The sequence below is a fragment of the Bos indicus x Bos taurus genome, chromosome 28 (assembly GCF_003369695.1).
Source record: "Bos indicus x Bos taurus breed Angus x Brahman F1 hybrid chromosome 28, Bos_hybrid_MaternalHap_v2.0, whole genome shotgun sequence".
Classification (NCBI taxonomy): Eukaryota; Metazoa; Chordata; class Mammalia; order Artiodactyla; family Bovidae; genus Bos; species Bos indicus x Bos taurus.
The window spans coordinates 42514445-42538375 of record NC_040103.1 but is presented as its reverse complement, the minus strand read 5'-3'; the positions used below and the strand labels follow the sequence as shown (position 1 = coordinate 42538375).

The 23931-nt window shown below is 39.2% G+C and overlaps 1 protein-coding gene across 7 annotated transcripts in view; it reads left to right on the top strand.

Moving 5' to 3' along the window:
* Window positions 1-23931, top strand: part of PTPN20 (protein tyrosine phosphatase, non-receptor type 20) — a 123870-nt gene that overhangs the window by 46318 nt on the left and 53621 nt on the right. For 3 of the 7 annotated variants that reach the window (XM_027530779.1, XM_027530774.1, XM_027530778.1), the window contains 4 exons: window positions 3106-3440; window positions 7746-7961; window positions 16537-16599; window positions 17474-19183. In XM_027530779.1, the coding sequence (XP_027386580.1) occupies window positions 3106-3440; window positions 7746-7961; window positions 16537-16599; window positions 17474-17539 (680 nt within the window). In that variant the 3' untranslated portion in view covers window positions 17540-19183. Of the gene's footprint in view, window positions 1-3105; window positions 3441-7745; window positions 7962-13555; window positions 14072-16536; window positions 16600-17473; window positions 19184-23931 lie in introns of those variants that run through there. The other 4 variants (XM_027530776.1, XM_027530775.1, XM_027530773.1 and 1 more) reach the window with 2 other exon arrangements.

Genomic DNA, 23931 nt, shown 5'->3' with positions numbered 1-23931 from the left:
CTGTAGCATGGGTAGCCATTCCCTTCTCCGGGGGATCCTCTCACCTCAGGGATCGAACCCCTGTCTCCTGCATTGCAGGCAGATTCTTTACCGTCTGAGCCACCAGGGAAGCCTCACTGTTACCGCTGCTGCTGCTAAGTCACTTCAGTCGTGTCTGACTCTGTGTGACCCCATAGACAGCAGCCCACCAGGCTCCCCCGTCCCTGGGATTCTCCAGGCAAGAACACTGGAGTGGGTTGCCATTTCCTTCTCCAGTGCATGAAAGTGAAAAGTCAAAGTGAAGTCGCTCAGTCGTGTCCGACTCTTAGCGACCCCATGGCCTGCAGCCTACCAGGCTCCTCCGCCCATGGGATTTTCCAGGCAAGAGTACTGGAGTGGGGTGCCACTTCCTTCTCCGATACCGCTAGTTACTGCTAGTGATCCACTAACACAGGTTTTGCTTCCTGTCGCTGTGACCTTGTGCTCTGCTGGTCTCAAGGTCTTAGTGGCTCTCTTCATTAATGGCATCTGGTATTTGGTAAGGACTTTCCACCTGAAAACTTGAGTCTTCCTTGAAGGGCAGCAAATCATGGAATTATTTGTAGATTGTGGAGTCTAGAAGAATTGCCGCATAATACGAAACAAATGACTTAGGTGCTTTGAATAAATATTCCTTATCTGAAAGGCATGAATAATAATATGACTCTTCAAAGGACTGTTTTGAAGTTCAGATGAGGTGATGCATGGCTTGCGTGTTTGCGCTAAATTCTCTTTGAGGGGAACTGAGACTAAACCGCCACCTCCACCTTTCTCCTGTGGCCGCCAGAGCTATTTCTTTCCTGCTGAATACAAGCATACCTGGTCTTATAGTGCTGCACTTTATCGTCCTTTGCAGACACTGTGTTTTTTTTATAGATTGAAAGTTTGTGACAAGTCTGTGTTGAACACCATTTTTCCAACAGCATTTCTTCACTTCATGTCTCCGTGCCATGTTTTGGTAATGTCTGCCATGTGTCAGGCTTCGTCATTATTATCGTATCTGTTACAGTGATCTACGACCAGCGACTGTGACGTTACTCTCGCAAAAACAGTACAACTTGCTGCAGGTTCAGATGATGGTCAGCATCTTTTTTTAGCAGTAGGGTATTTTTTTTAATTAAAATATGTACTTCATTTTATATAAACATAATGTTATTATTGCACATTTACTAGACTACAGTGTTGTGTAAACATAACTTTTATATGTCTAGGGGACAAAAAAATTCATGTGGCTTACTTATTGCGATAGTCCCTTTATTGTGGTGGTCCGGAACCAAACCTATGTGGTCTCCGACGTATGCCTGTGTTCTATAGTTTGTTTCTGAAATCCTTTCCTTTTATATATTCCCTTTGTATGTTCTGCATCCTTCAGTATTTTAATAATTATTGTCCTTCTTTTCATCTATTTTTTTTTTTTGGTTCTGGGAAAATTCCTTAAGCTGTTTTCTAAATCACTAATTTGTTTTTCTGTTTTCTTCTCACTTTAGGGATTTTTAATTGATAAATTGTGTTTTTTATTTGAAAGCAAGCTTTTATTACTTTAGATTGTTTAATTTTTACTTATTAAATTCCCCCTTTGAAAATAAAAAGTTACTTCCTACTACAAAACGGTACATATTCACTGTAAAAATTTAGATAATAAAACAGTCCCTACTAGCATTTGGATAAATGCTGTGCTGTGTTGTGCTCAGTCGTGTCGGACTCTTTGTGACCCCATGGACTTCCAGCAGCCTGCCGGTCTTCTCTGTCCATGGGATTTTTCAGGCAAGAATACTGGAGTGGGTTGTCATTTCCTTCTGCAGGGAATCTTCCCCACCCAGGAACTGAACCCACATCTCCTGCATTGGCAGGCAGATTCTTTACTTCTGAGCTACCAGAGAAGCTCTTATATATGATATATATGTATATATACATATATATGATGAAAGATCTCACTTTAATGCTCTTTTACCTCCTTTGTAATTTAATAATGTAACAAATTTATATCAATAAACAGACATATATATGTATATCATCCTTTAAATAATAAAATAATGTTTGCTGAGATTTTATTTAAAATACAAATAAGAGTTTTTAAAGTATTCTTCTCTTATAGAAAGGAAGATATTTGCTGTGATTTCTCAGAATGGTATCCTTTTGTGGAGTACTAGGTATCTTTATATATCTAGTGATTGTTTTGTCTCTTCATATTTACAAGGAGAGATTTATGTCTGCTATTTTTGAATTTGAGAAAGGTTCTGTCAGAACTGGTGTAAGCCCTGTTCAGAGATCTCGTCACAGTGTGTTTGGTAGATGAGCGGGCTTCCTGACTTGAGTACTAGGGAGGGGCTACTGGTGAGACCCCTGCATGGCAGGAAAAGATCCTCTTTTTATTCTCTCTGTAGGAGCAGTGGTGGAACCAGAGCTCCAGATGTCCATGTAGAGTGAAGAGAGAGTTCCCGGGCCACTGAGCCACGTAATTGGCTTTTCCCCTCTCAAATTTGTTAATAGTCGTCCATACTTTGAGCAAGTCCCCTTTGTAGCATCCTTTTGCCACAGTACTTCTGCTTTCATGAGCATGCTGCTTCACCGGTGAAAGCTGAGGATGGACACAAAAGATGGCCACTCTGTGTGCAGGCAGTCGATAGAATTCTAATAATCCTAGAATTTGTATAAACTATCCCAGTCTTTTTTTTTTTTTTTTCCAAAAACATTTGTTCCTTTCTGGCCACTGCTGCTCTGAGCTTTCAGGTTCTCTGGATTTGTAGGAGAACGCCATTCATTCACTTGCTCCTTCAGACAGCTCCTCCTTTGCTGTGTTTAGTTATAGGCTAGGAGATACCTCCCTTGGCCTATTCCTACTTGTGCCATATGTAACAGAAATCTCTCAAGATGTCTGGATACTGATGGCATTCTTCTCTTTTTAGTAGAAACCGATTTTTTTCTAAACTTTACTCTAATTGTATATTGCTAGAAATTTCTATGCCATCTTTTCTATTAGTCAAAGAGATAAACAGATTTACTTTTGTGAAATGGTTTCATGAAATCTGCGTGTATTGCACATCCTGCTTTTCCTTTATCTACTATATGTTTCTGTTTTTGTAATAGATGATTCAACACGTGTTCCTCTTGGAGAAAACAAGGACTACATCAATGCCAGTTACATTAAAATAGCCAATTCTAGAGAAGAGTATTACTATATTGCTACCCAAGGGCCACTGCCAACTACCACGAATGACTTTTGGCAAATGGTTTGGGAAAATAACTCTAATGTTATTGCCATGATAACCAAAGAGAAAGAAGGTGGAGTTACCAAATGCCACCATTACTGGCCTATTTCTATGAAGAAACCTTTGGAATTGAATAGCTGTCGTATCTTCCTGGAGAACTACCAGATACTTCGGTATTTCATCATTCGAATGTTTCAAGTTGTCAAGAAGTCTGTAAGTTAAAAAATAAAATCAGCATTAGATATATATTTCCTTATATATGCACACATGTCAGAGAGGAAGTTAGGAGTAAGGTGGGCCATAGCTGGGGACACTTGTTTAAAGTAACTTGTTTTTACTTCTCCCTGCTACCAGAAACTAAGACAATGCCATTTCTTCTTCTGCCTAACCAAACTCTGACTGGAGAGACGAAATAATTGAAAAGGGGAGTTGGGGCGGTTGAGAAAAGAGTACTGGAAGTTACCTAATCCTGGGGTGTACTTTGGCTATCTCTGCTGAGAGGGACAGATGTGATGAAGTCCTTGAGATGTGCTGATAATCACTGGGCCGGGCGTGGCAGCAGCTGTTCGGGGCGCTCACTGGCACCTGCAGTTACTGCGCTCAGTGGATGGTAATACCGAGATCTGTATGAGCTGCAGAAAGGAGGCTCTCTTTTGGTTTGGACAGATGATTTGCTAGAGGAGGTGACATCTGAATTTATCCAAGTGAGAAAAATGAAAACAGTAAGTAGATGATGAAGGTATAAAATAGCATGGGGCATATGTACAGAGAGATGTGGGTAGTTAAGAGTTTCTGGAATGTAAAAGTTCAAATGCCAGGGAGAAATGAGAGTTGAGATGAGGCTATAGAAAATAAGTAGAGAAAGCCGGAACATGAAATGTTTTGGATTTCAGCTAAGGAGCACAAACTTTATTATGAAGATAATTAGGAGACATTGAAGAATTTTATTAAGAAGGGTATATGATCAACTTAGGGCAACTAGCAATTAGATAGAAAGCAAAGACTTTGATGCTTTTCCGATAAAATTGGCAGACTTTATATGACTTATGACTTGTGACTTATAAGGAGTGTTCAAAAATTATACTGTCCAATGTGATAGCCACATTTGACTGTTTTAGATTTAAATTATTTAAACTTACATAAAATACCAAATTTAGTTCCTCACTTGCAATAGCCATACTTCTAGTGTTTAATCACATATTACTAGTGACTACCATATGGGCAGCACAGATACAGAGCGTCTGCATTCTTGTAGAAAGTAATATTGGGAAGTATTGGTCTAGAACAATCCATAGAACAATTCATGTCTTGCTCTAACAGACTCAGAAAATAGCAAAGGAATGAGTTATAAGAGAAAGTGATGTTACATTGCTCTAAGTGGATTTGATTAGCAAGTAGGTAATACGTGTGTTCTATAGGAGTGAAGGGGTGGGAGTTAAATTGGAAACTTGAGGAGTGATGAGATTTGGAATCATCACCGAAGAAGTTGGTTGGAGCACAGGCAATGATCAGGAAAAGGTTGCTGAAGGTGCTGAGGTTGGAACCCATAACTTGCAATAACAATAAAATATGCAACTATGTGATTTTTTTTTTTTTTTCCTAACCATGGGATTCCTGAACAGAGATTATGGGACTGATTCAGGGAGGGATGTTGCTCAAGATATGCGGCAAGATTCAAAGGATGAATGGAGTTGACAGTTTGGTAAAAGAATGATTTAGATAATCAGTCATAAAGTCTAAACTTAGGGAGATGAATAGAATCAGCAGCTAGGAGGAAATAGAGGACGTCAAGGGCAGAATTCCATCTAGTCACATTGTTGGAGGTGAAGCACAGATATAGCAGTAGCATAAGAGTTTCTGCTCAGAAAATGATGTTGGAATCTGAGAACTGGAAGATTTTTGATACTGGCCATTATAGGTGATGGTGAGTCCAAGGAGTAATCACATTGTGAGGACTAGAAGACATGAATGGCCTCCTCTGTAAGAGAGAAATAAAAATGTGAGGCCAGCGTGTCGGTTTGGCTGTTGAGATCCCAAATGTGCCCTGTCAGAATCTGTGGTAAGATGACAGTGATGAGAAGATGAAGTTAAGAGGTATGAAACTTAAAAAGAAGTGGAGTTTTTGTACAAGGAGAAGAAATAATGAGTTGGAAATTGTATTGGGCAGCAAGGAGAATGCAACTAATCTCTAGACTCTGTAGTACCTGGAGCACAGGAGAATAGGTTGCCTGGATTAGAGAGGACTGCAGAGTGCAACACCCATGGAGGCAAGGCAAGGAAGTAGAAGCAGCATTTAGGGAAGTGATGATGCCTTCCAAGAGTTCACTGTAGCATGGGGGCCTGAGGAGATCAAACCAGTCAATCCTAAAGGAATTCAGTCACTGGAAGGACTGATGCTGAAGCTCAAATTCCAATACTTTGGCCACTCGATGCGAAGAACTGACTCATTGCAAAAGACCCTGATGCTGGGGAAGATTGAAGGCAGGAGGAGAAGGGGATGACAGAAGATGATATGGTTGGATGGCATCACTGACTCAACGGACATGAGTTTGAGCAAGCTCTGGGAGATGGTGATGGAGAGGGAATCCTGGCACGCTGCAGTCCATGGGGTGGCAAAGAGTCGGACACGACTGAGTGACTGAACGGAGCTGGGGGTCTGAGTGAGAAGGGAGATGTTGAAAAGATAAAGTCGGGACAGAGACAGAAAGAATTGAGGAGTCTGAGGATCAGAGTACACAGTGGTGTGACCAGGGAGGCCGAGAATAATAACAGTGTTTGACATTGACGTCGGGCTTGCTAGCTGCGTGTGAAGCCCTGCATTTGCTCTGCGCTGAGGCCCTGCCTTTGCTCTGTATGCCCGAGGATTTGCCTGAGGCCTCCCTCTCCTAACATTTGATTCCCCGATGTGAACCAAGTACTGTGTCAGACGCTGGAGGTAGAAAGCAGGCACAGGCTCCACTCTTAGAGTACTTACAGTCTAGTGGGGAAGGAAGACACCAGTTCTAAATGGCATGTGATGTGTGCTGTGGCAGAGAAGGACAGCATGCTTGGAGAATATAGGTCAGGTGGGAGGCCCAGAGGAACAATCTGTCTGAAAAGATTCAAATGTTCAGGTCCACCTGTGGAGTTGGCAAGGCGATCTAGAATGGTGGCCTTTGGGCTGATGTTCCCAGATCTCAAGACCATGGGGCTAATGTTTGAAGAATCTGCCTCATGGTACTGGGTCAGGAAAGCAGTGATGCCCACCTTTGTGCAGATTCTCAGTGGTCAACAGTGTAGGAAAGGTTTAATTCCTGAAATACGTGATGGAGTGAGACCTATCCTCACTGGTTCCTTCACGCGATTTTTAAGCATCGTTTGCCTTGTCCAGTTTCATGTACCAATGATTCAAACTTGAGTCTATTTTCTAACACCATAGAAAATGGTATTTTTATTTGGAACTTGGGGGAAAAAGTGGTGCATTAAGGAGAAGTAGAGAAGGAGTGAGAAATCCTTCCTGAATTTCTTCACAAGCGTGCCCACTGGAGTAAAATGAGGGTTCCACACTGGGGAAGGGGTGAACCCTCTGAAAGAATGATGGGTAAACTCAAAGCATCTTATCTGTCAACCTCTGGGAGAGTCCATAACTCCACTTTCAGGGGGCTCAGCGAAAGAATAAGGACCAAAGTCTACTCACATGGTCATTAACCACCCTGTCCTGGTTGCCAGAAGAGGTTGCTTCCCATCAAACCCTGAATAAGCAGCTTGACAGCACCTACCTGTTTTAATTAAATTTAGTATCATATTTGGGCTTCTCTGGTGAAGAACAAAGAATAAAGAATCAGCCTGTAATGCGGGAAACCTCAGTTATATCCCTGGGTTGGGAAGATCCCCTGGAGGAGGGCATGGCAATCCACTCTAGTATTCTTGTCTGGAGAATCCCCATGGACCAAGGAACCTGGCGGGCTACAGTCCATGGAGTCGCAAAGAGTTGGACATGACTGAGCGACTAAGCACAGCACATCATAATATTGAATCCAAGATATATTGCTTTCCTACATTATTCCCAACATGTTAGCTCATTTCCACTCTGTTTTGGATTCCTGGTTTGTTTGGTTTCTTCTGCATTCTCATGGTGCAGAAGAAAGATGGTAGCGTTAGATTTGGAAGGACTACATTATTGTCCCAGCTCTAAACATATGAGCCTCCTGACCTAGCATACATCTATCAGTCACTCAAATTCTTACTTTTCATCTGTAAAATGAGGATAACACAGTGTCTGCCACCCCAGGGCTGATGTGAGGATTAAATGAGATAATGCATGTGAAGTCTTTGGTACCGTTCCTCCAGAGTAAGTCCTAAATTCATGTTACCTGTTAGTAGTCCTATTTTTATTAATGTATTACCATATGGCCATTATTATTACTATTTGTGGCATATTAGAAATTAAGAGAAGCTCTCTAATATGAAGAGTTGATAAATCTCTCTTCTCTCTCTCCCCTTCCCTGTCTCTCTCCCTCCCCACCCCCGCCCCCACAGACGGGAGCTAGTCACTTTGTGAAACACTTGCAGTTCACCAACTGGCCAGACCATGGCACTCCTGCTTCAGCAGAAGGGTTTATAAAGTACGTTCGTTATGTGAGGAAGAGCCACCTCACAGGGCCCGTCGTCGTCCACTGCAGCGCAGGCGTGGGCCGGACAGGGGTGTTCCTGTGTGTGGATGTCGTATTCTGTGCCATTGAAAAGAACTTTTCGGTAAGTGTGTGAATTAAGCACCCAAACTGATGCTGTTAGTAAACACTATTTCTAACAGCCTTCTCATAGCTGGAGACTAATATTTGGCCTTCAAGAGCAACTGAGTCAATAGAAAGCGTGTCAGCTTTCGATACCTGCTTCTGACTTAACGGCTGCAGGTTCTTAGAGGTGGTTCTGAGGATTAAACTAAATAGATAATGCAAATGAATGGCTTCAGACAATGTCTGGAGTACAGTAAATATGAGTCCATTTTTCTTTTCTTGCTTCCACCCACATGTACAGTTTTTAGAGTCTTGTTAAAGAATGTCAGTGACGTGTGCCTGTTTATTTTTTGGTTGCCCTGCACAGCATGTGGGATCTTACTTCCCTGACCAGGGGTCAAACCTGTGCCCTTCGCAGTGAAAACATGGATTCTTAACCAGTGGATCACTGGGGAAGGCCCAAAGGTGTGTCTGTTTTTAATGAATAGAAATACATGCATGTGAGCACATTGGGGAAAAAAGTAGACTTCAGAGTTAATGAGAGGTCCCTGGGTCTGACTGCTAGTTTGCCACACACTTTAGATTTTGGTGACTTTGTACAAATTGCTCATTTTCTCTGAAATCTAGTTTTCTCTTACATAAAATAAGGATAATAATATTGCTGGGTGTTAGTCAACCATTAACAATTCTTTACTTTCTTCCTAAATTTGGAACCAGCTAAGAGACAGACACAAGAATTAGACATGTAGTGATTTTACTGTTACCTTTAGATTGACTAATTAGGGAGCATGACTTTAGATTTGTGCCCCAGAAGGCCTGCTTGTACTGAACTGCTTTCCTGTGCTGCCGAGGTGAGGGAAGACATTGTTCACTTAGCAGGCACTTGGGCTGGGGAGGGTGGTGCCTCTTACTGTGTCTCCAAGGAATAGGAAAGTCGGCAGCTCAGTCAAAAGGCAACAAGGGCTGGGAGGCATTTGCCCTGATAGGCAAATTCTGCGGTTATCTTATTATCAGCATAAATGTTAAATCACTGCTCTCTCAGGCTATATGCAGTTATACCCCAGCAGTGACCAGGCCACCCCTATGACAACAAATGGGTTGCATAAGTTCTACATGTTTACATCCTAAGGTCGCATTATGTCGGGGATAGAAAAATGGCCTCTACCAGGGACTTTCTAAAGGACGGAGGAAGTCTCTTCTTCTCAGAAGCTTGAGCCAGTATCTCCTAGCATTTCCCTGTTTGTGATTCAGCTATAACCCTTTCCTTAAACTAACCACTGTGGGAGATACTGGTCCATTAAAGTCAGGACTACTCTAGGCTATAAGGCTGAGGATAAAAAAGTAACGGTTTCCCAAAGCAAGCTGAGAGTTTTATTACAAACAGTGAATATAAACTGGGTGGTCAAAAAATGACAAAAATACTAAAAAATGCTGAAAATTTCAGTAGTATGAATCTGATGTTACCTGTTCCTGTAATTAATGTTGTTTTATCCTTTTAATAGAAAATACATTAGCATAATTTTTATTTTATAGGTTCTTCATCATAATTAATTTGTTTATATTTGTTCTCATTTTATATAACTTATAGAAATTGTAAAAACTATAAATATTGTATTTTATGCTTCTACAGAGCACTTTTTTCCCCTGCCATTATACCTTTTGTAAACTCAAAATGTGCTTTATAATAAGTCATCCATCAGCTTAAATAACAGTGTTTTTCTTAGCAGTATGTAAAATAGTGATGTATTTTACAATTAAGGGTGCTCCCCACTCCAGTACTCTTGCCTGGAAAACCCCATGGACGGAGGAGCCTGGTGGGCTGCAGTCCATGGGGTCGCTAAGTCGGACACGACTGAGCAACTTCACTTTCACCTTTTACTTTCATGCACTGGAGAAGGAAACGGCAACCCACTCCAGTGTTCTTGCCTGGAGAATCCCAGGGACGGGGGAGCCTGGTGAGCTGCCGTCTATGGGGTCGCACAGAGTCAGACACGACTGAAGCGACTTAGCAGCAGATTTGATGGAAAATGGTTCAGAAATAGGAAATGCATCCAATGTTGCCTTATTGGCTTTTCATAGAGGCTTGAGATGTCCAGTATCCTTACTGATGCCCATCTCTACTCTTTTCAGAAATTTTGTTCACCAGAGCTACTCAAAGTATGGTCTTAGACCAGTACCAATCTGTGAATGTTTGTTATTTGCAGAAAGATAAGTTTTCTGAAATTGAGAGTAAGCATTTAGAAACTTTCAAAGCAGTTTGATATATTTCAGAGACATCCACGAGTGTGACAGTGGGTTGGTCTGGTAAACAGGATGCAGACCGGTTTGTGTGCCGTGGAACTCACACAGAGTCCTACGTGCTGCAGGCTGCTTTCAGCCACATGTGACCGACATTTTAAGATTAGTTTATCAGTTACAACTCTAAAGGATATGAAGATCTGAGAAAATATAACACTTTATTTCTTTTTACTGTTATTTTATAGTCAGTTTTATTTTTAAGTAAGCTTGCGTAAAAATCCTTAAAACAGTGGGAACAAGCTGGCTCTTCTCTTGAGGAAAACCTGAGATTGTTCTGTAGTTGAAACATTCTTGATAGAACTTTCCCCTCTAACATGCTGTTCATCATACAGCGACAGTTAAATATCAGTTACCATATTATTATGTAACGAAGTGAATAGTCCAAAATTTAACACATTAACCTTCACAAAATCAAAAATACTTACCCTATCACTAAACACACTGTCTGGTTCATCTGGAAGGGGTTCTTTGGTTTTTGTTTTTTTGGTAGCAAGACTGTTTTTAAAAATTTGTTTTTAATTGGAGGGTAATTGCTTTACAGTGTTGTATTGGTCTCTGACATACAACAGCGTGAATCAGTCACAAGCATACATATGCACCCTCCTTCCTGAACCTCTCTCCCACCTCCGACCGCATCCTGCCGCTCGAGGCTGTCACAGAGCACCAAGCTGAGCTCCCTGTGTCGTATAGCAGCTCCCCGTGCAGCTGTCTGTTCTACATATGGTGATTCATATGTCTCAGAGCTACTGTCTCAGCGTGTCCCAACCTCTCCTCCCTTCACCGTGTCCACAAGTCTGTTCTCTACGGCTGTGTTTCTATTCCTGCTTTGCGAATAGATTCATCAGTACCATTTTTCTGGATTCCACGTATATGCGTTAACGTATGATATTTGTTTTCCTCTTTCCGACTTACTTCACTCAGTGTAACAGTCTCTAGGTTCATCCACCTCACTAGAACTGACTCACATTTGGGATAAATTCTTTAATCTGTGTAACTGTCTCAGACTGTTTTCTTGTCATTGCAGTTCTACGACCAGAACATAATCCTACACAAAACTTAAGCTCCAAATTACATTTGATGACAATGTCGTACTTTGCAATTTCATGCCATTTAAAATTAGTTCAGTTCAGTCGCTGAGTCGTGTCCGACTCTTTACAACCCCATGGACTGCAGCACACCAGGCTTCCCTGTCCATCACCAACTCCCTGAGCTTGCTCAAACTCATGTCCATTGAGTCAGTGATGCCATCCAAGCATCTCATTCTCTGTCCTCTTCTCCTGCCTTAAGTCTTCCCCAGCAATGAGGACTCTTTTGCAATGAGTCAGTTCTTTGCATCAGGTGGCCAGAGTATTGGAATTTCAGCTTCAGCATCAGTCCTTCCAGTGAATGTTCAGGACTGATTTTCTTTAGGATTGACTGATTTGATCTCCTTGTAGTCCAAGGGACTCTCAAGAGCCTTCTTCAACACAACAGTTCAAAAGCACCAGTTCTTCGGTGCTCAGCTTTCTTTATGGTCCAACTTTCGCGTCCATACATGACTACTGGAAAAACCATATTTGTGAGCAATTTTGTGCCATTTAAAATTAGTTAGTTGTAATTGCCAGTAATAAAACAGAAAAGGAAAAATTCTTCTTTCTTATCACTTCATGTTCAAATCACGCATATACTGAGTCATTATGTCAGCAGTATCTTTTATTCAATAGGTTGTGATGGTAAATACTTTGCTACGTTTGTTCTGTGAGCTGGTACTGCTCTGTATCACTCGCCAGTCCCTGAATTTGTCACACTGTGATTTCATTAGAAAAATGGAGCTTGACCTTTTTCTGCCACACCTTCACTCCAAATTTTCAATAAAACACTTTCAGTATGACTTCTATCACCATTGTCTGGTTGTCGTGTATGTGTTTTTAATCTTAGCCGTTCAAAGCATAATTTTGTAAGTCTGCAAAGTATATATGTTTCATGTGAAATATTGAACATGAGCTTTTTAATTTAGTATTCTTTAAAATAATTCTTTTGTCTTGGAGCCTATTTCTTTTGTTCTGTATGTGACAAGTAAATTTTAAGTGTTTCTTTGCTATGTTAGCCAGTACATCTTTGCAGTTAATACAAGTGTGGTTTTAGCACTTCACAGTCAATAATGGCTCTAAAACTCAATATATGAGGAATCATAATTCCAGGTAAAATTAACATGAACTCTTTTGGTCTTCATTTCTTTGCAGTTACTTCCATTATTATTATTTGGTTAACCACTAAAGCTATATTCAGAAAAGCTGTGCTTTTCTTGAGAAGACAATCCAGTGACACTTCTTTTGCTATCAGTAAATTAAGGTTAAAAATGAATAATACAAATTTATTTCCATAACTTGCCTAATCTTAAAATATAAATTATAAAACAGACTTTCAAGAAACAATGGATTCTAAATTCAATGAAGTTGAATTTGTATCATATTTCCTTTCATGGATCATTCTTTCGGTGTCAAGTTTGAGAACTCTTCACCTTGCCTGGGTCCCAAAGAATCTTTCCAATGTCATTTCTTCAAGTTCTATGGTTTCATGTTTGACATTTAAGTCTGTAGCCCATTTTGAGTTCATTGTTTTTAGAAGGGGCGAGGCTTAAGTCAAGGTTCACTTTTTTTTTTTTTTGCCTAAAGATGTCCAGCTGTTAAGTTTCCTTTGTTGAAAAGGCTATTCTTCCTCCACTGAATTGCTTTTGCACCTTTGTCAGAAATGATTTTGAATATTTAGTTCAAAATCATTTCGTTTGAATATTTTGAATATTCTAGTTCCATATTCCGTTTCACTGATCTATGTATCTATCCTTTGCTAATACCACACTTTGGATTCCTGCAGCTATATAGGAAATCTTAACACAGGGAGAGTGATTCTTTCTCTTTCAAAATTGTTTTAGCTATTATAAGTCTGTGCCTTTCAATATAAATTTTAAAATTAGCTTTTCTATGTTTATAAAAAAAGCTTGATGAATTTTGATAGGATGAATTTTACTATGTTGGATCTTCCAATATGAATGTGGTATGTCAATTTATTTAGGTCTTCTTTGATCTTCTTTGATTTCTTTCATCAGCATTTTGTTATTTTCATCATACAGCTTCTGTACGTGTTTTGTTAGATTTATCTTATTTCATTTTCTTTCAAGCAGTAAATGGTATTGTGTTTTTACTATTGTGTTCATTGTATGTACATGTATATACAAGTGCAGTTGATTTTTTCATGTTGATCTTGTATCCTGTGATCTTGTTGAACTCACTTTTTGGTTCTAAGAGGGTGTTTTGCCCTGCTTTGTTCTGTTTTTAGATTCCTTGAGATCTTCTACATAGATGATCATCCCAGCCGCAAGCAGGGACATGCCTCTCCCTTCCCAATGCATTTGCTTCTTATTTCTTTATCTGGTCTCACTGCACTACCTGGAGCTTCAAGTGTTGTATTGAAAACGGGTAGAGCGTACATTTTTGCCGTCGCTAATATTAGGGGGAAAGCCAATGAAAATAATTCGTTCTGTGAAAGACCCTGTGAGGTAGATGGAAAGACAAGCTACAGACTCAGAGAAACTGTTTGCAACCACATGTCCAACAAAGGTCTCACACCTGGAATTTGTAAAGACCTCAAACCTTATAAGTAAGCAAGCAATTCAGTTAGAAAATAGGTAAAAGACATGAAGTTTCAATGATAAGGATGAATCAATGACATGAAAAGAGGCTCAACTTCATTAGCCTTTAGGTAAATGAAATCAAAGAGATTTCAAACCAGTCAATGTTAAAGGAAATCAACCCTAAATACTCTTTGGAAGGACTGATGTTGAAGCTCAATGCTTTGGCCACCTGATGCAAACAGCTGACTCATTAGAAAAGACCCTGTTGCTGGGGAAGATTGAAGGCAGAAGGAGAAAAGGGTGACAGAGGATGAGAGGGCTGGGTGGCATCACTGACTCAATGGACATGAGTTTGAGCAAACTCCAGGAAATGCTGAGGGACAGGGAAGCCTGGCGTGCTGCAATCCATGGGATTGAGAATAGTCGGACACAACTTGGCGACTGAACAACAACAACAAAATGAAATTAAAACCATGGTGAAATATCACTAGGTATTGATTAGAAAGGCCAATACAAAAAATAATGACAACACCAAGTGCTGATGAAGATTTGAAAAAAACTGGATTAGTTATACATTGCTTATGCTTCACAGGTGGCTCAGTGGTGAAGACTCTGTCTACCAATGCAGGAGACATGGCTTTGATCCATGGGGCAGGAAGATCCCCTGGAGGAGCAGTGGCAACCCACTCCAGTATTCCTGCCTGGAGAATCCCACGGACAGAGGAGCCTGGTGGGCTACAGTCCATAGGGTCTCAAAGTGTCAGACACGAGTGAGCAGCAGCAGCATCCATTGCTTATAGGAATGAATGTAAAATGGTGCATCCAGTCTGGAAAGTAGTTTTTAAATTTCTTAGAAAAAAAAAACAAAAGCAGAATTAAACTAATCTTACCATATAATCCTAGCAATAATACTCTTGGGTGTTTATTCCATGGAAATGAAAACTTCAGTTCATGTAAAAACCTGTATGTATGTGTTCATAGCACATCTATTTATCATCCCCCTAAACTGGAAAACAACCTAGATGTCCTTCAACACACCCATACTGTGAAATACTGCTGCTGCTGCTGCTAAGTCGCTTCAGTCGTATCCGACTCTGTGCGACCCCAGAGACGGCAGCCCACCAGGCTCCCCCGTCCCTGAGATTCTCCAGGCAAGAACACTGGAGTGGGTTGCCATTTCCTTCTCCAATGCGTGAAAGTGAAAAGTGAAAGTGAAGTCGCTCAGTCGTGCCCGACTCTTCGCAACCCCATGACTGCAGCCCACCAGGCTCCTCCATCCATGGGATTTTCCAGGCAAGAGTACTGGAGTGGGGTGCCATTGCCTTCTCCGACTGTGGAATACTATTTAGTAACAAAAAGGAATGAACTATTGATATACTCAATTTTCATGAATCTCAAAGCAATCAGCAATGACAAAAAGTCTCAAAAAATTGGATATTAAATGATTCCTTTATGTAATCTGCTTGAAATAACAAAACTGTAGAGATTCAGAACAGATTACTGGTCGCCAAGGGTTGAGGCAGTTGGAGCGGGTGGGTAGTTCTAATAGACAACAGGAGGAAGGCTTATGGTGCTATAGTTATGCGTCTTGGTTGTGGCTGCAGTTACATGGATCTTCACGTGTGATAACTTTGTATACAATAATACATGTATGCCTATGTTGACGAATGATTGCGTGTAAAACTGGCAAAATATGAAAAGGCTAGTAAATTATACCAATGTCAATTTCCTGGTTTCGATATTATACTCTAATTGGTATAATACTAGGTGAAAAGATACACAGACTATCCCTGTACATTTTTTGCAACTTACTATGTATCTATAGTTATTTCAATATAAAAATATTTAAAGGAGTAATTAAACTTTTAAGTTATAGTAACACAAAGTTGTAAAAATAAAGGCATACTTAACATTTCTCTGATTTTTATGTGCTTTTGGATGATAGTTGACAGTTGACAAATCTTAAATTTCATGTGGTCTTATTGCACATGTCTGGTCCTCAGCTTGCACCACGTGTGACTTTTCAAGCAAGTTGAACAACACCTGAGCTGGTCTATATCCTGTTCCACTGATGAGGCTGCTTGGCATGGCACCACTGTCAGATTGCCATTAAGATTTTCTAAACACTTGTTACCAGTTTCTGGACTTAGCTCACTTTGGTCTGGCAACAGCCTTTTGCAGACCTGCCCCAGCTTGGTGACCACACTGGGCAGTGCTGTTCTCCACGCACAGGTGCAGAATCTGGGGTTGGGCCAGCTGCTGCTCAGGGTCTCCATTTGAGTTGAGAGGGCTCTTTATATGAGAAACAGCTGTGTTACTGTTGTGGCCAGAAAAGGTTTTCTATGCTTCAGACTCTTGCAGAATCACAATGCTGCTTTAAGTTCTCCCTTTGGAGAACAGAAAAGTATACACAGGGGCAAATTTGTTGTTATTTCTTTTGGAGAACATTTCTTATTATAAATGATTGCTTCCTGCTTTTTCCTGGAAACCCATTTGAACAAGTCTTCCTTATCCACTAGACTAGGTTAAACATAGTACATGCTCTTATGACTGAAAACGAGAACTTGCCAGTTAAATCTTGAGATATCTTTTACTGGAAAGAAGTATGGCATACTCCTTAGGCATCTGTGGGTTTTGTGTTTTCCCCCTCTCTGGATAATACAAAATTACTGTCATCCTGTTACAGTTCGACATCATGAATATAGTGAGCCAAATGAGAGAACAGCGTCATGGAATGGTCCAAACAAAGGTAAGTCACGCCACATAAATTCTCATAAGAACAATAATGATATAAAGATGAATATTACATTGTAACATACATTGTATAGCACGTTACAATTTGTAAAGCTCTTTTACCTACACAATTTCATTGAATTCTCACTGTTTGAGGTAAACATAAGTTATGCTCTGACATTACTGATGACCTACCTCAAGTTCAGAGCAATGAAGTTTGTTTTATCAGAGAGCAAGTGTAGGAGCCAAATCTGAAACTGAAGTCTCCTAATGCCCAAACACATGCTTAGTCCATAATACCATGTTATTTAAGTAACATATCTAAATTATTTTCCATAAATTTATGAATGGCAATTTTAGGACATTTATTTGCAACTAAAGTATCAGTCATTGGCATGTCATAAAAAAGATAGCATAAATATCACAGGTATTAGTTATACTAATTATTGAAGGGTCAAGAGAATATGGATAATAAAAACAGACAGGTACCCCTAAATCTTTTTTATGGTTTTTTAAGGCAATGTTCAGTGATATGAAGTATTTCCTTTGAACTAGGGTTGCCTAAGAGATCTGAGGCTACATCTTTAAAAAGTTTAAATTTGATTCATCCAATGAAGGTATAAAGAGACTGATATTGAGTCAGATTCCCCTCTGTTCAGTTAACTAATTCTAGACCAAAGACTATATTATTACCGTTTATCTTCCTGATGCTTTAAAAAATGTATTCATATAAGAAGGTCTTGGTTAAATGTTAACCTTTTTTAGGCAGTTCTTTTTAGGTTAAGGCACTCTTTTTAGGCACTTTGTGGTTAACAAGTACAAATGTCTTTTCTGAAAGTGGATATTGGTATTCAATTGACATCCCATTGTTTTCGTGTGTGTGTGTTTAGGAGCAGTATATGTTTTGTTATAAAATTGTGCTTGAAGTTCTTCAGAAGCTTTGGACTGTAAAGTAAGAACTACTGCCTCACACTTGAAATTGTAAGCAAGTGGCTTGGAGCCTCCTCTTAAAGAACACGTTCGAGCTGTGCTTGAAGGGCTTTGCTTATACAAATGTGCTTTCTTGGTATATCGTTTGACTTTCTGACAGTTCCCTGAAGGCAGTGCCATTTGGTTTGGGGTAAATGGTGTTTACCCACTGATCTTACTTAGGTGATATCAAATACCTTCCCATATTTTCCCATGAAATGAAAGTTATGTAAAACGACTTCCGTCTATTTGGTTGAAGAGATTACAGAACCCAGTAAAGGATTTAAACTCTGTTATTTAAGATTTTATTTGGAAAGACAGCTGGAGGGAGCTGAGAATTTTCAGGATCACAAGATCATGAGCTTATATCATGATTTCTTACAAGCATTTTCAAGACAGATACGTATCCATGTTTTTTAACTAGAGTCTGTACTTTTAGGTGGTATTTGAATAGCTTAAGTCACTAAAGAACCCAGTTAGAAAGGGTCAACTTTCTATGCAAATTGGATTCCCTTTCACTGTATTTCTCTACTCCTGTGGAGCCCCAGGGACCTCAAAGGACAAGCTGCCTTTCTAGAGCAGCTGGACAAGGTCTGGGAATTTTCATGGGTGGGCAGAGTTCCTCTTCTCCATCACTTGAGCACACTGGTGGACAGTCCAAAACTAAAATAGATGTTTATGTAGAAAGTCCAAGAGGAAATTTTTGCCCGTTCTTGAGTTCTTTCCTATCCCACCCTAACACTTTACATGTTAGTCTGCTTTGTTAAAAGCAAACATTACATCTTACTTGCCTCTTAATCTCTTCCCTTTAGCTTTAGAGGGCAATAAACTTTGATATAAGCTTTATTACGTACTTCCAGGTATCTGTTACGCCAGATATATTTTTCAAACTAAAATCTATGATGATTATTTTTTTCTTCAGTGTTCCATTAAATCATTTATTTCCATTACTGCCCCACCTCTGCCGTGACATTTAGAAGTTGGCTTTGGGAACCAGATTCTGGAGAACCAAATTTGTAGTTGTGAAAATGAAAACTTCCATATTCTGTTTTTCAAAAGATGTGGCCATTATTAAATTCATCTTATTATAGGACTTTGCCTCATACAGTTATAATGATATTTTTGTCAAGGACTTTTAGTGACCAGTTACACTTGATTATAAAGCAAGTGATACATGTCTTTCTATGATGTAATTCAGTTGAGATCAGAGAAGTCTTTGCATTGTACTGAGAAGGTTTCTAATATTAACCCATAAGTCTTGAATTTTTAAGAGCTTATTTTGTTCCCTTAGCTGAATGAACACTTGAATACGTTGAATTAAAATTGCTACTTCTCATTTTAAAAATAATTAAATGCTGGAAATGTAATTTATATTAAATGAATTGATTTTGCCGATTTACATTATTTTTGTAAATAATAATCTGTGGTAAACATTAATTTTGATGATTGGCGTTTAATATTTATATTACTAATTTTCTCTTCTCTCATAGTAAAGTAATAAATATAATGTACAGTAATATTTATGAAAAGGATTCTATGCTATTATTTAAATTGAAAGATTTACTACGTATTGCCTGAAGTATTTTTATTATCTGGGCCTTGAAATGTTCTTATAAAGAAAATTTCCACAATTCTTGATGGAAACATGTCTCTTCTTTAATGTCTGCCTCATATTTTTATAGCTGGACTAATTTTTAGTTTTTGAGGGAAATAAGTAAATATGAAAATACTAATTGCATTTGTTTTTATTTCATTTTGGGGAAGTGAATCCCAAATTGAAAATTTTTGACTAATTGAAATACAAAGTTTTATGCCAATAATAAATCAATTTTTGCCTTAGGATATGAATATGAAACTCCCACTAACACCTATGAAAGTGAAAGTGAAGTCGCTCAGTTGTGTCTGACTCTTTGCAACCCTGTGGACTGTAGCCCACCAGGCTCCTCCATCCATGGGATTCTCCAGGCAAGAATACTAGAGTGGGTTGCCATTTCCTTCTCCAGGGGATCTTCCTGACCCAGGGATTGAACCCAGGTCTCCCTCATTGCAGGCAGACGCTTTAACCTCTGAGCCACCAGGAAAGCCCTAACTAACACCTATATGAGTATATAAATGCTTATTTAGAGGAACTTTTACAACATTTAAATATAAGCATATATGTACATATTAGCTTCAACTTTAAATATAGTTTAAATCACATGCTCTTGGTGAATTTATATATTGGACCGGAACTTTTCAGGAATAAATGTAGATTTTATGCTCATGTAAGTCTCACCAATTTATTTTTCTTTTGCACCTTTGCCGGGGTCCAGCCCCGGTGGATCCAGGGAATTCGAAGGGGAGGCAGCATCAGCAATCAGGAAACAACAGCTTATTTAAATGTTAATTAAAGATATAAAGAGTGGTTAAATAAGGATAGCTCAGTGAGGAAATTCAGTGGAGAAAAGAGGCTGAATAATTTCTCAGCCTCAGTGAGAGAAAGAACGACATGGGGAGACCAAGTTTCGGTAAACAGGGCCCGCACTTTATTTTCCAAAGTAGTTTTTATACCTTAAGTTATGCATAGAGGATAATGGGGGAAGGGGTAGAGTCAGGCAGCAAGCCAGGCTTTCTTCCTGCAAACTTATCATATGCAAAAGTTTAAGTGATTTGCATCATCTTCTGGCCCGGAGGCCTGTTAACATTTTAAGACCCTTTCTTCAGAAAACTTATTTTTCTCTAAAGGTGATTAGTCAGGCGACACCCTCCAAAAGTATTAGATAAAGTTGCATTCCTACAGGGCAAAGGTGTGGTGGGCTATAACAAGAAAAAGAATTAACTCAAGGGTCCCAGGTTACAAACATTAAAGCTACTACTTACACCAATTATATTAATCAATACACTGCCAGGGACACAGCAGGTAAGGGATATGGAAACTTAGCAGCAAACATTGGCCCAACAAGTGAAAAACCCTTCACCAATACAATTTCTAATCAATCTTTTAACTGCTCAAAGGAATCTGTATTCAGACAGTTTAGAACACCTCATGCCTCTCACAGTTGGGAGGCTCTGAACAATCACATGTGGCCGGAAAAACCTATTCAGGCAGGCTAGAGGATTTCCAAAGGAGTTTGTAGGTTGAAACACTGTCACACCCAGGAATTATTAACTGGAGCTGTAAGTTAACTCTTTTTTCAGAGAGAGGTAGTGGGGGACAGCCCCCCGTAAAGTCAGAGGTGTAGGTGAGAGCACAAAGCAGAAAGTAGGCAGACTCTGGTTTTGGGGGTAGATGCTCGAGAATTTCCAGGGGGACTCCTGAGGCTCGATCCCGCCTTTGCGTATGCCGAGCCTCCTTCCTCATGACCTTTGCCACGGGCGGAGCTCCTCATGCTGGCTCCCGGCAGACCTTTCACCCCCAATTTGTCTAAAGGACTATTGAATTTTTTATTAAGTTTACAATTGTTACTCAAAGGTCATTTCAGTGATTTATTTATACTGAAAAATTTCAAGGAAAACAGCTTAAATAACTTTAAAACAAATAAGTTTCATGTTCTACTTACTTTTTCTTAATCTCCAGAAAAAATTAATTTTCCTCAATGTTGTCTTGAATTTCAAGTAACTAAACGAGAAGATTGGAAAGTATTCATTAAATAGGTCAATGATGGGACAATGAGTCATTCAGGGGAGCACTCAGTTTGTCCATTGCCACAATCACAAAGCAATACTAATGACCTCATAATGAGACAGTTTGAATTAGAAGGAATTTTAAAAGATATCTGATGTAACCATCATATCTGAAACCTCAACATTTTAAAAATACTACTAGCAAGCAACATCATATTTGGAGATGAAAAAATAGAGTCTTCTGATTAACAAAACAGAACCTCCTGTTAGCACTATAGTGAGAACTGCTCTACAGTTATCCAGCCAACACAATAAGATTGCAGAATGGTATAATTGGCATAAATGTTAGCAAATTGGAACATATAATCTTTTGTTTGGATATTTTGCCCACCTAGAAATAGTGAACTCAAGTATAGTATTAGAAAACTCATTATGAAGTATGGATAAAAAATATCTATGCACCAAAAATTAATCTTTCTCTATATCAAGGGTCCAGAGAAGGCAATGGCAGCCCACTCCAGTACTCTTGCCTGGAAAATCCCATGGATGGAGGAGCCTGGTAGACTGCAGTCCATGGGGTCGTGAAGAATCGGACACGACTGAGCGACTTCGCCTTCACTTTTCAGTTTCATGCATTGGAGAAGGAAATGGCCACCCACTCCGGTGTTCTTGCCTGGAGAATCCCAGGGATGGGGGAGCCTGGTGGGCTGCCGTCTATGGGGTCGCACAGAGTCGGACACGGCTGACTCGACTTAGCAGCAGCAGTAGCATATCAAGGGTCAGCAAATTAGCCTGCAGGCCAAATCTGACCTATTGCCTATTTTTGTAAATAGAGTTCTTCTTTGTATATTGTCTGTAGCTGCTTTTGTGCTGCAATGGCAGTGGCAAGGTGGTAGAGATCATATGGCCCATAAAGTCTGAAATATTTATCATCATGACCCTTTAAAGAAGAAGTTAGCTAACCTTGGATATATATCTCTAATGGGAAAAGTATCTCTGAGCAATAGGGATATGTATCCTATATATTCTATAAAATGTATAAAATACTGAAGATTAAACTTAGCGGGAACTTGACCAACCAATGCTGATATTCTGAATGAATATAAATGCATGAACCATGATATTTTGTAAAGAAAAATCAATTGTGAGGAAGGGAGAGGGTTTGCCTTAGCAATAATCAAGGTATTGTCCAAAGTCACAGTAATTAAAACAATGTGATGCTAGTATAGGGATACATAAATGGTTCAGTGGGACAAAATAGTCAAAAATAGACTCCATAGACTCATATGTATTTGTGAATATTTAATGCATGTGTGTGCACGTTCAGGTGCTTCAGTCATGTCTGATTCTTTGCAACCCTATTGATCATCGTCCCTGCCAGGCTTCTCTGTCCATGGGGTTCTCCTGGCAAGAATACTGGAGTGGGTTGCTATGCCCTTCTCCAGAGGATCTTCCTGACCCAGGGATTGAACCTCCATCACTTAAGTCTCCTGCATTGGTAAGCAGGTTCTTTACCACTAGCACCGCCTGAGAAACCCATTTCATTTAATACATATCATATGTGAAAAATGGCATTTCAAATCCAGAGCTTCAAAATATATGAAGCCAAAAACTGATAGAACTGACAAAAGTGGAAAGATAGAAAAATCTTCAACTATAGTTAAAGGTTTTACCTCTTAATAGTTGATAGGAATAAGTAGACGGAAAATCAGTAAGGTTGTAAAAGTTGTGGAGCAATATCACCCTGCTTCACCTAATTGACATTTGTAGAGCACTGCACCAAACTATAGCAGAACACACAGTTTTTAAAGTGCATGTGGAATATTAATCAGCAGATTATATTTGGGGTTAAAAATAGTCTCAATATAATTAAAAGGAAAATAACTATATGTTTATGGAATTAAATGGAGATCAACAATATAAAAGTATTTTGAAAATTCCAAGGTATTTGGAAATTTATCAATGTACTTCTAAATAACTTATGAGTCAAACAAAAAAGAGAAATTAGAAAATATTTTGAAATGAATGAAAACAAAAGAATATCAGCTTGTAAGATGCAGTGACAAAGTTTAGGAGGAAACTTGAAAAACTTTTTTGAGAGAGCTAGAGCAATATTTAGAGGGGAATTTGTGGCCTTAGATACATATGTTAGGAAAGAAAGGGCAAAATTAGTAAGATAAACAAGCATTAATCTCAAGAAGTTAAAGGACAGCAACATTAGCCAAAGTAAAGTTGGAGGAAGTTAAGACTAGAAACAAATGACATAACAAATATATAATAAGGGGAATCAATATAGCTTGATCAACATTGATTCTATTAATAGTAAGACATCTAGAAAGCTGAGAGAAGGCATAAATAATGAAGAGCATGAATGGAGAAAAAATTATTATAGAATCTGGAGACTTTACAGAAAGAAAATGCAGGCTCCAAGTAAAGACAACAAAAGCAAAAACAAAAGTGAGGACGTATCAAACTAAAAGGCTACTGCACAGCGAAGAAAACTGTCAACGAAATGAAAAATGCAGCCTATAGGAAGAGATAAAATATTCCTAAATCATGCCTGAAAATGAGTTAATGCCCAAAATTTATAAAGAACTCACACAACTCAATAACAAACAAGTAACAACAAACCAAAAAGGAAGCTGATTTTTAAAAAATGAGCAGATGATCTGAACAGACGTTTTTTCCACCCAAGATGTCCTACTGGTCCAAGAAAAGACGCTCAGCATCACTAATCGTCAGGGAAGCGCATATCAGAACCACAGTGAAACACCAC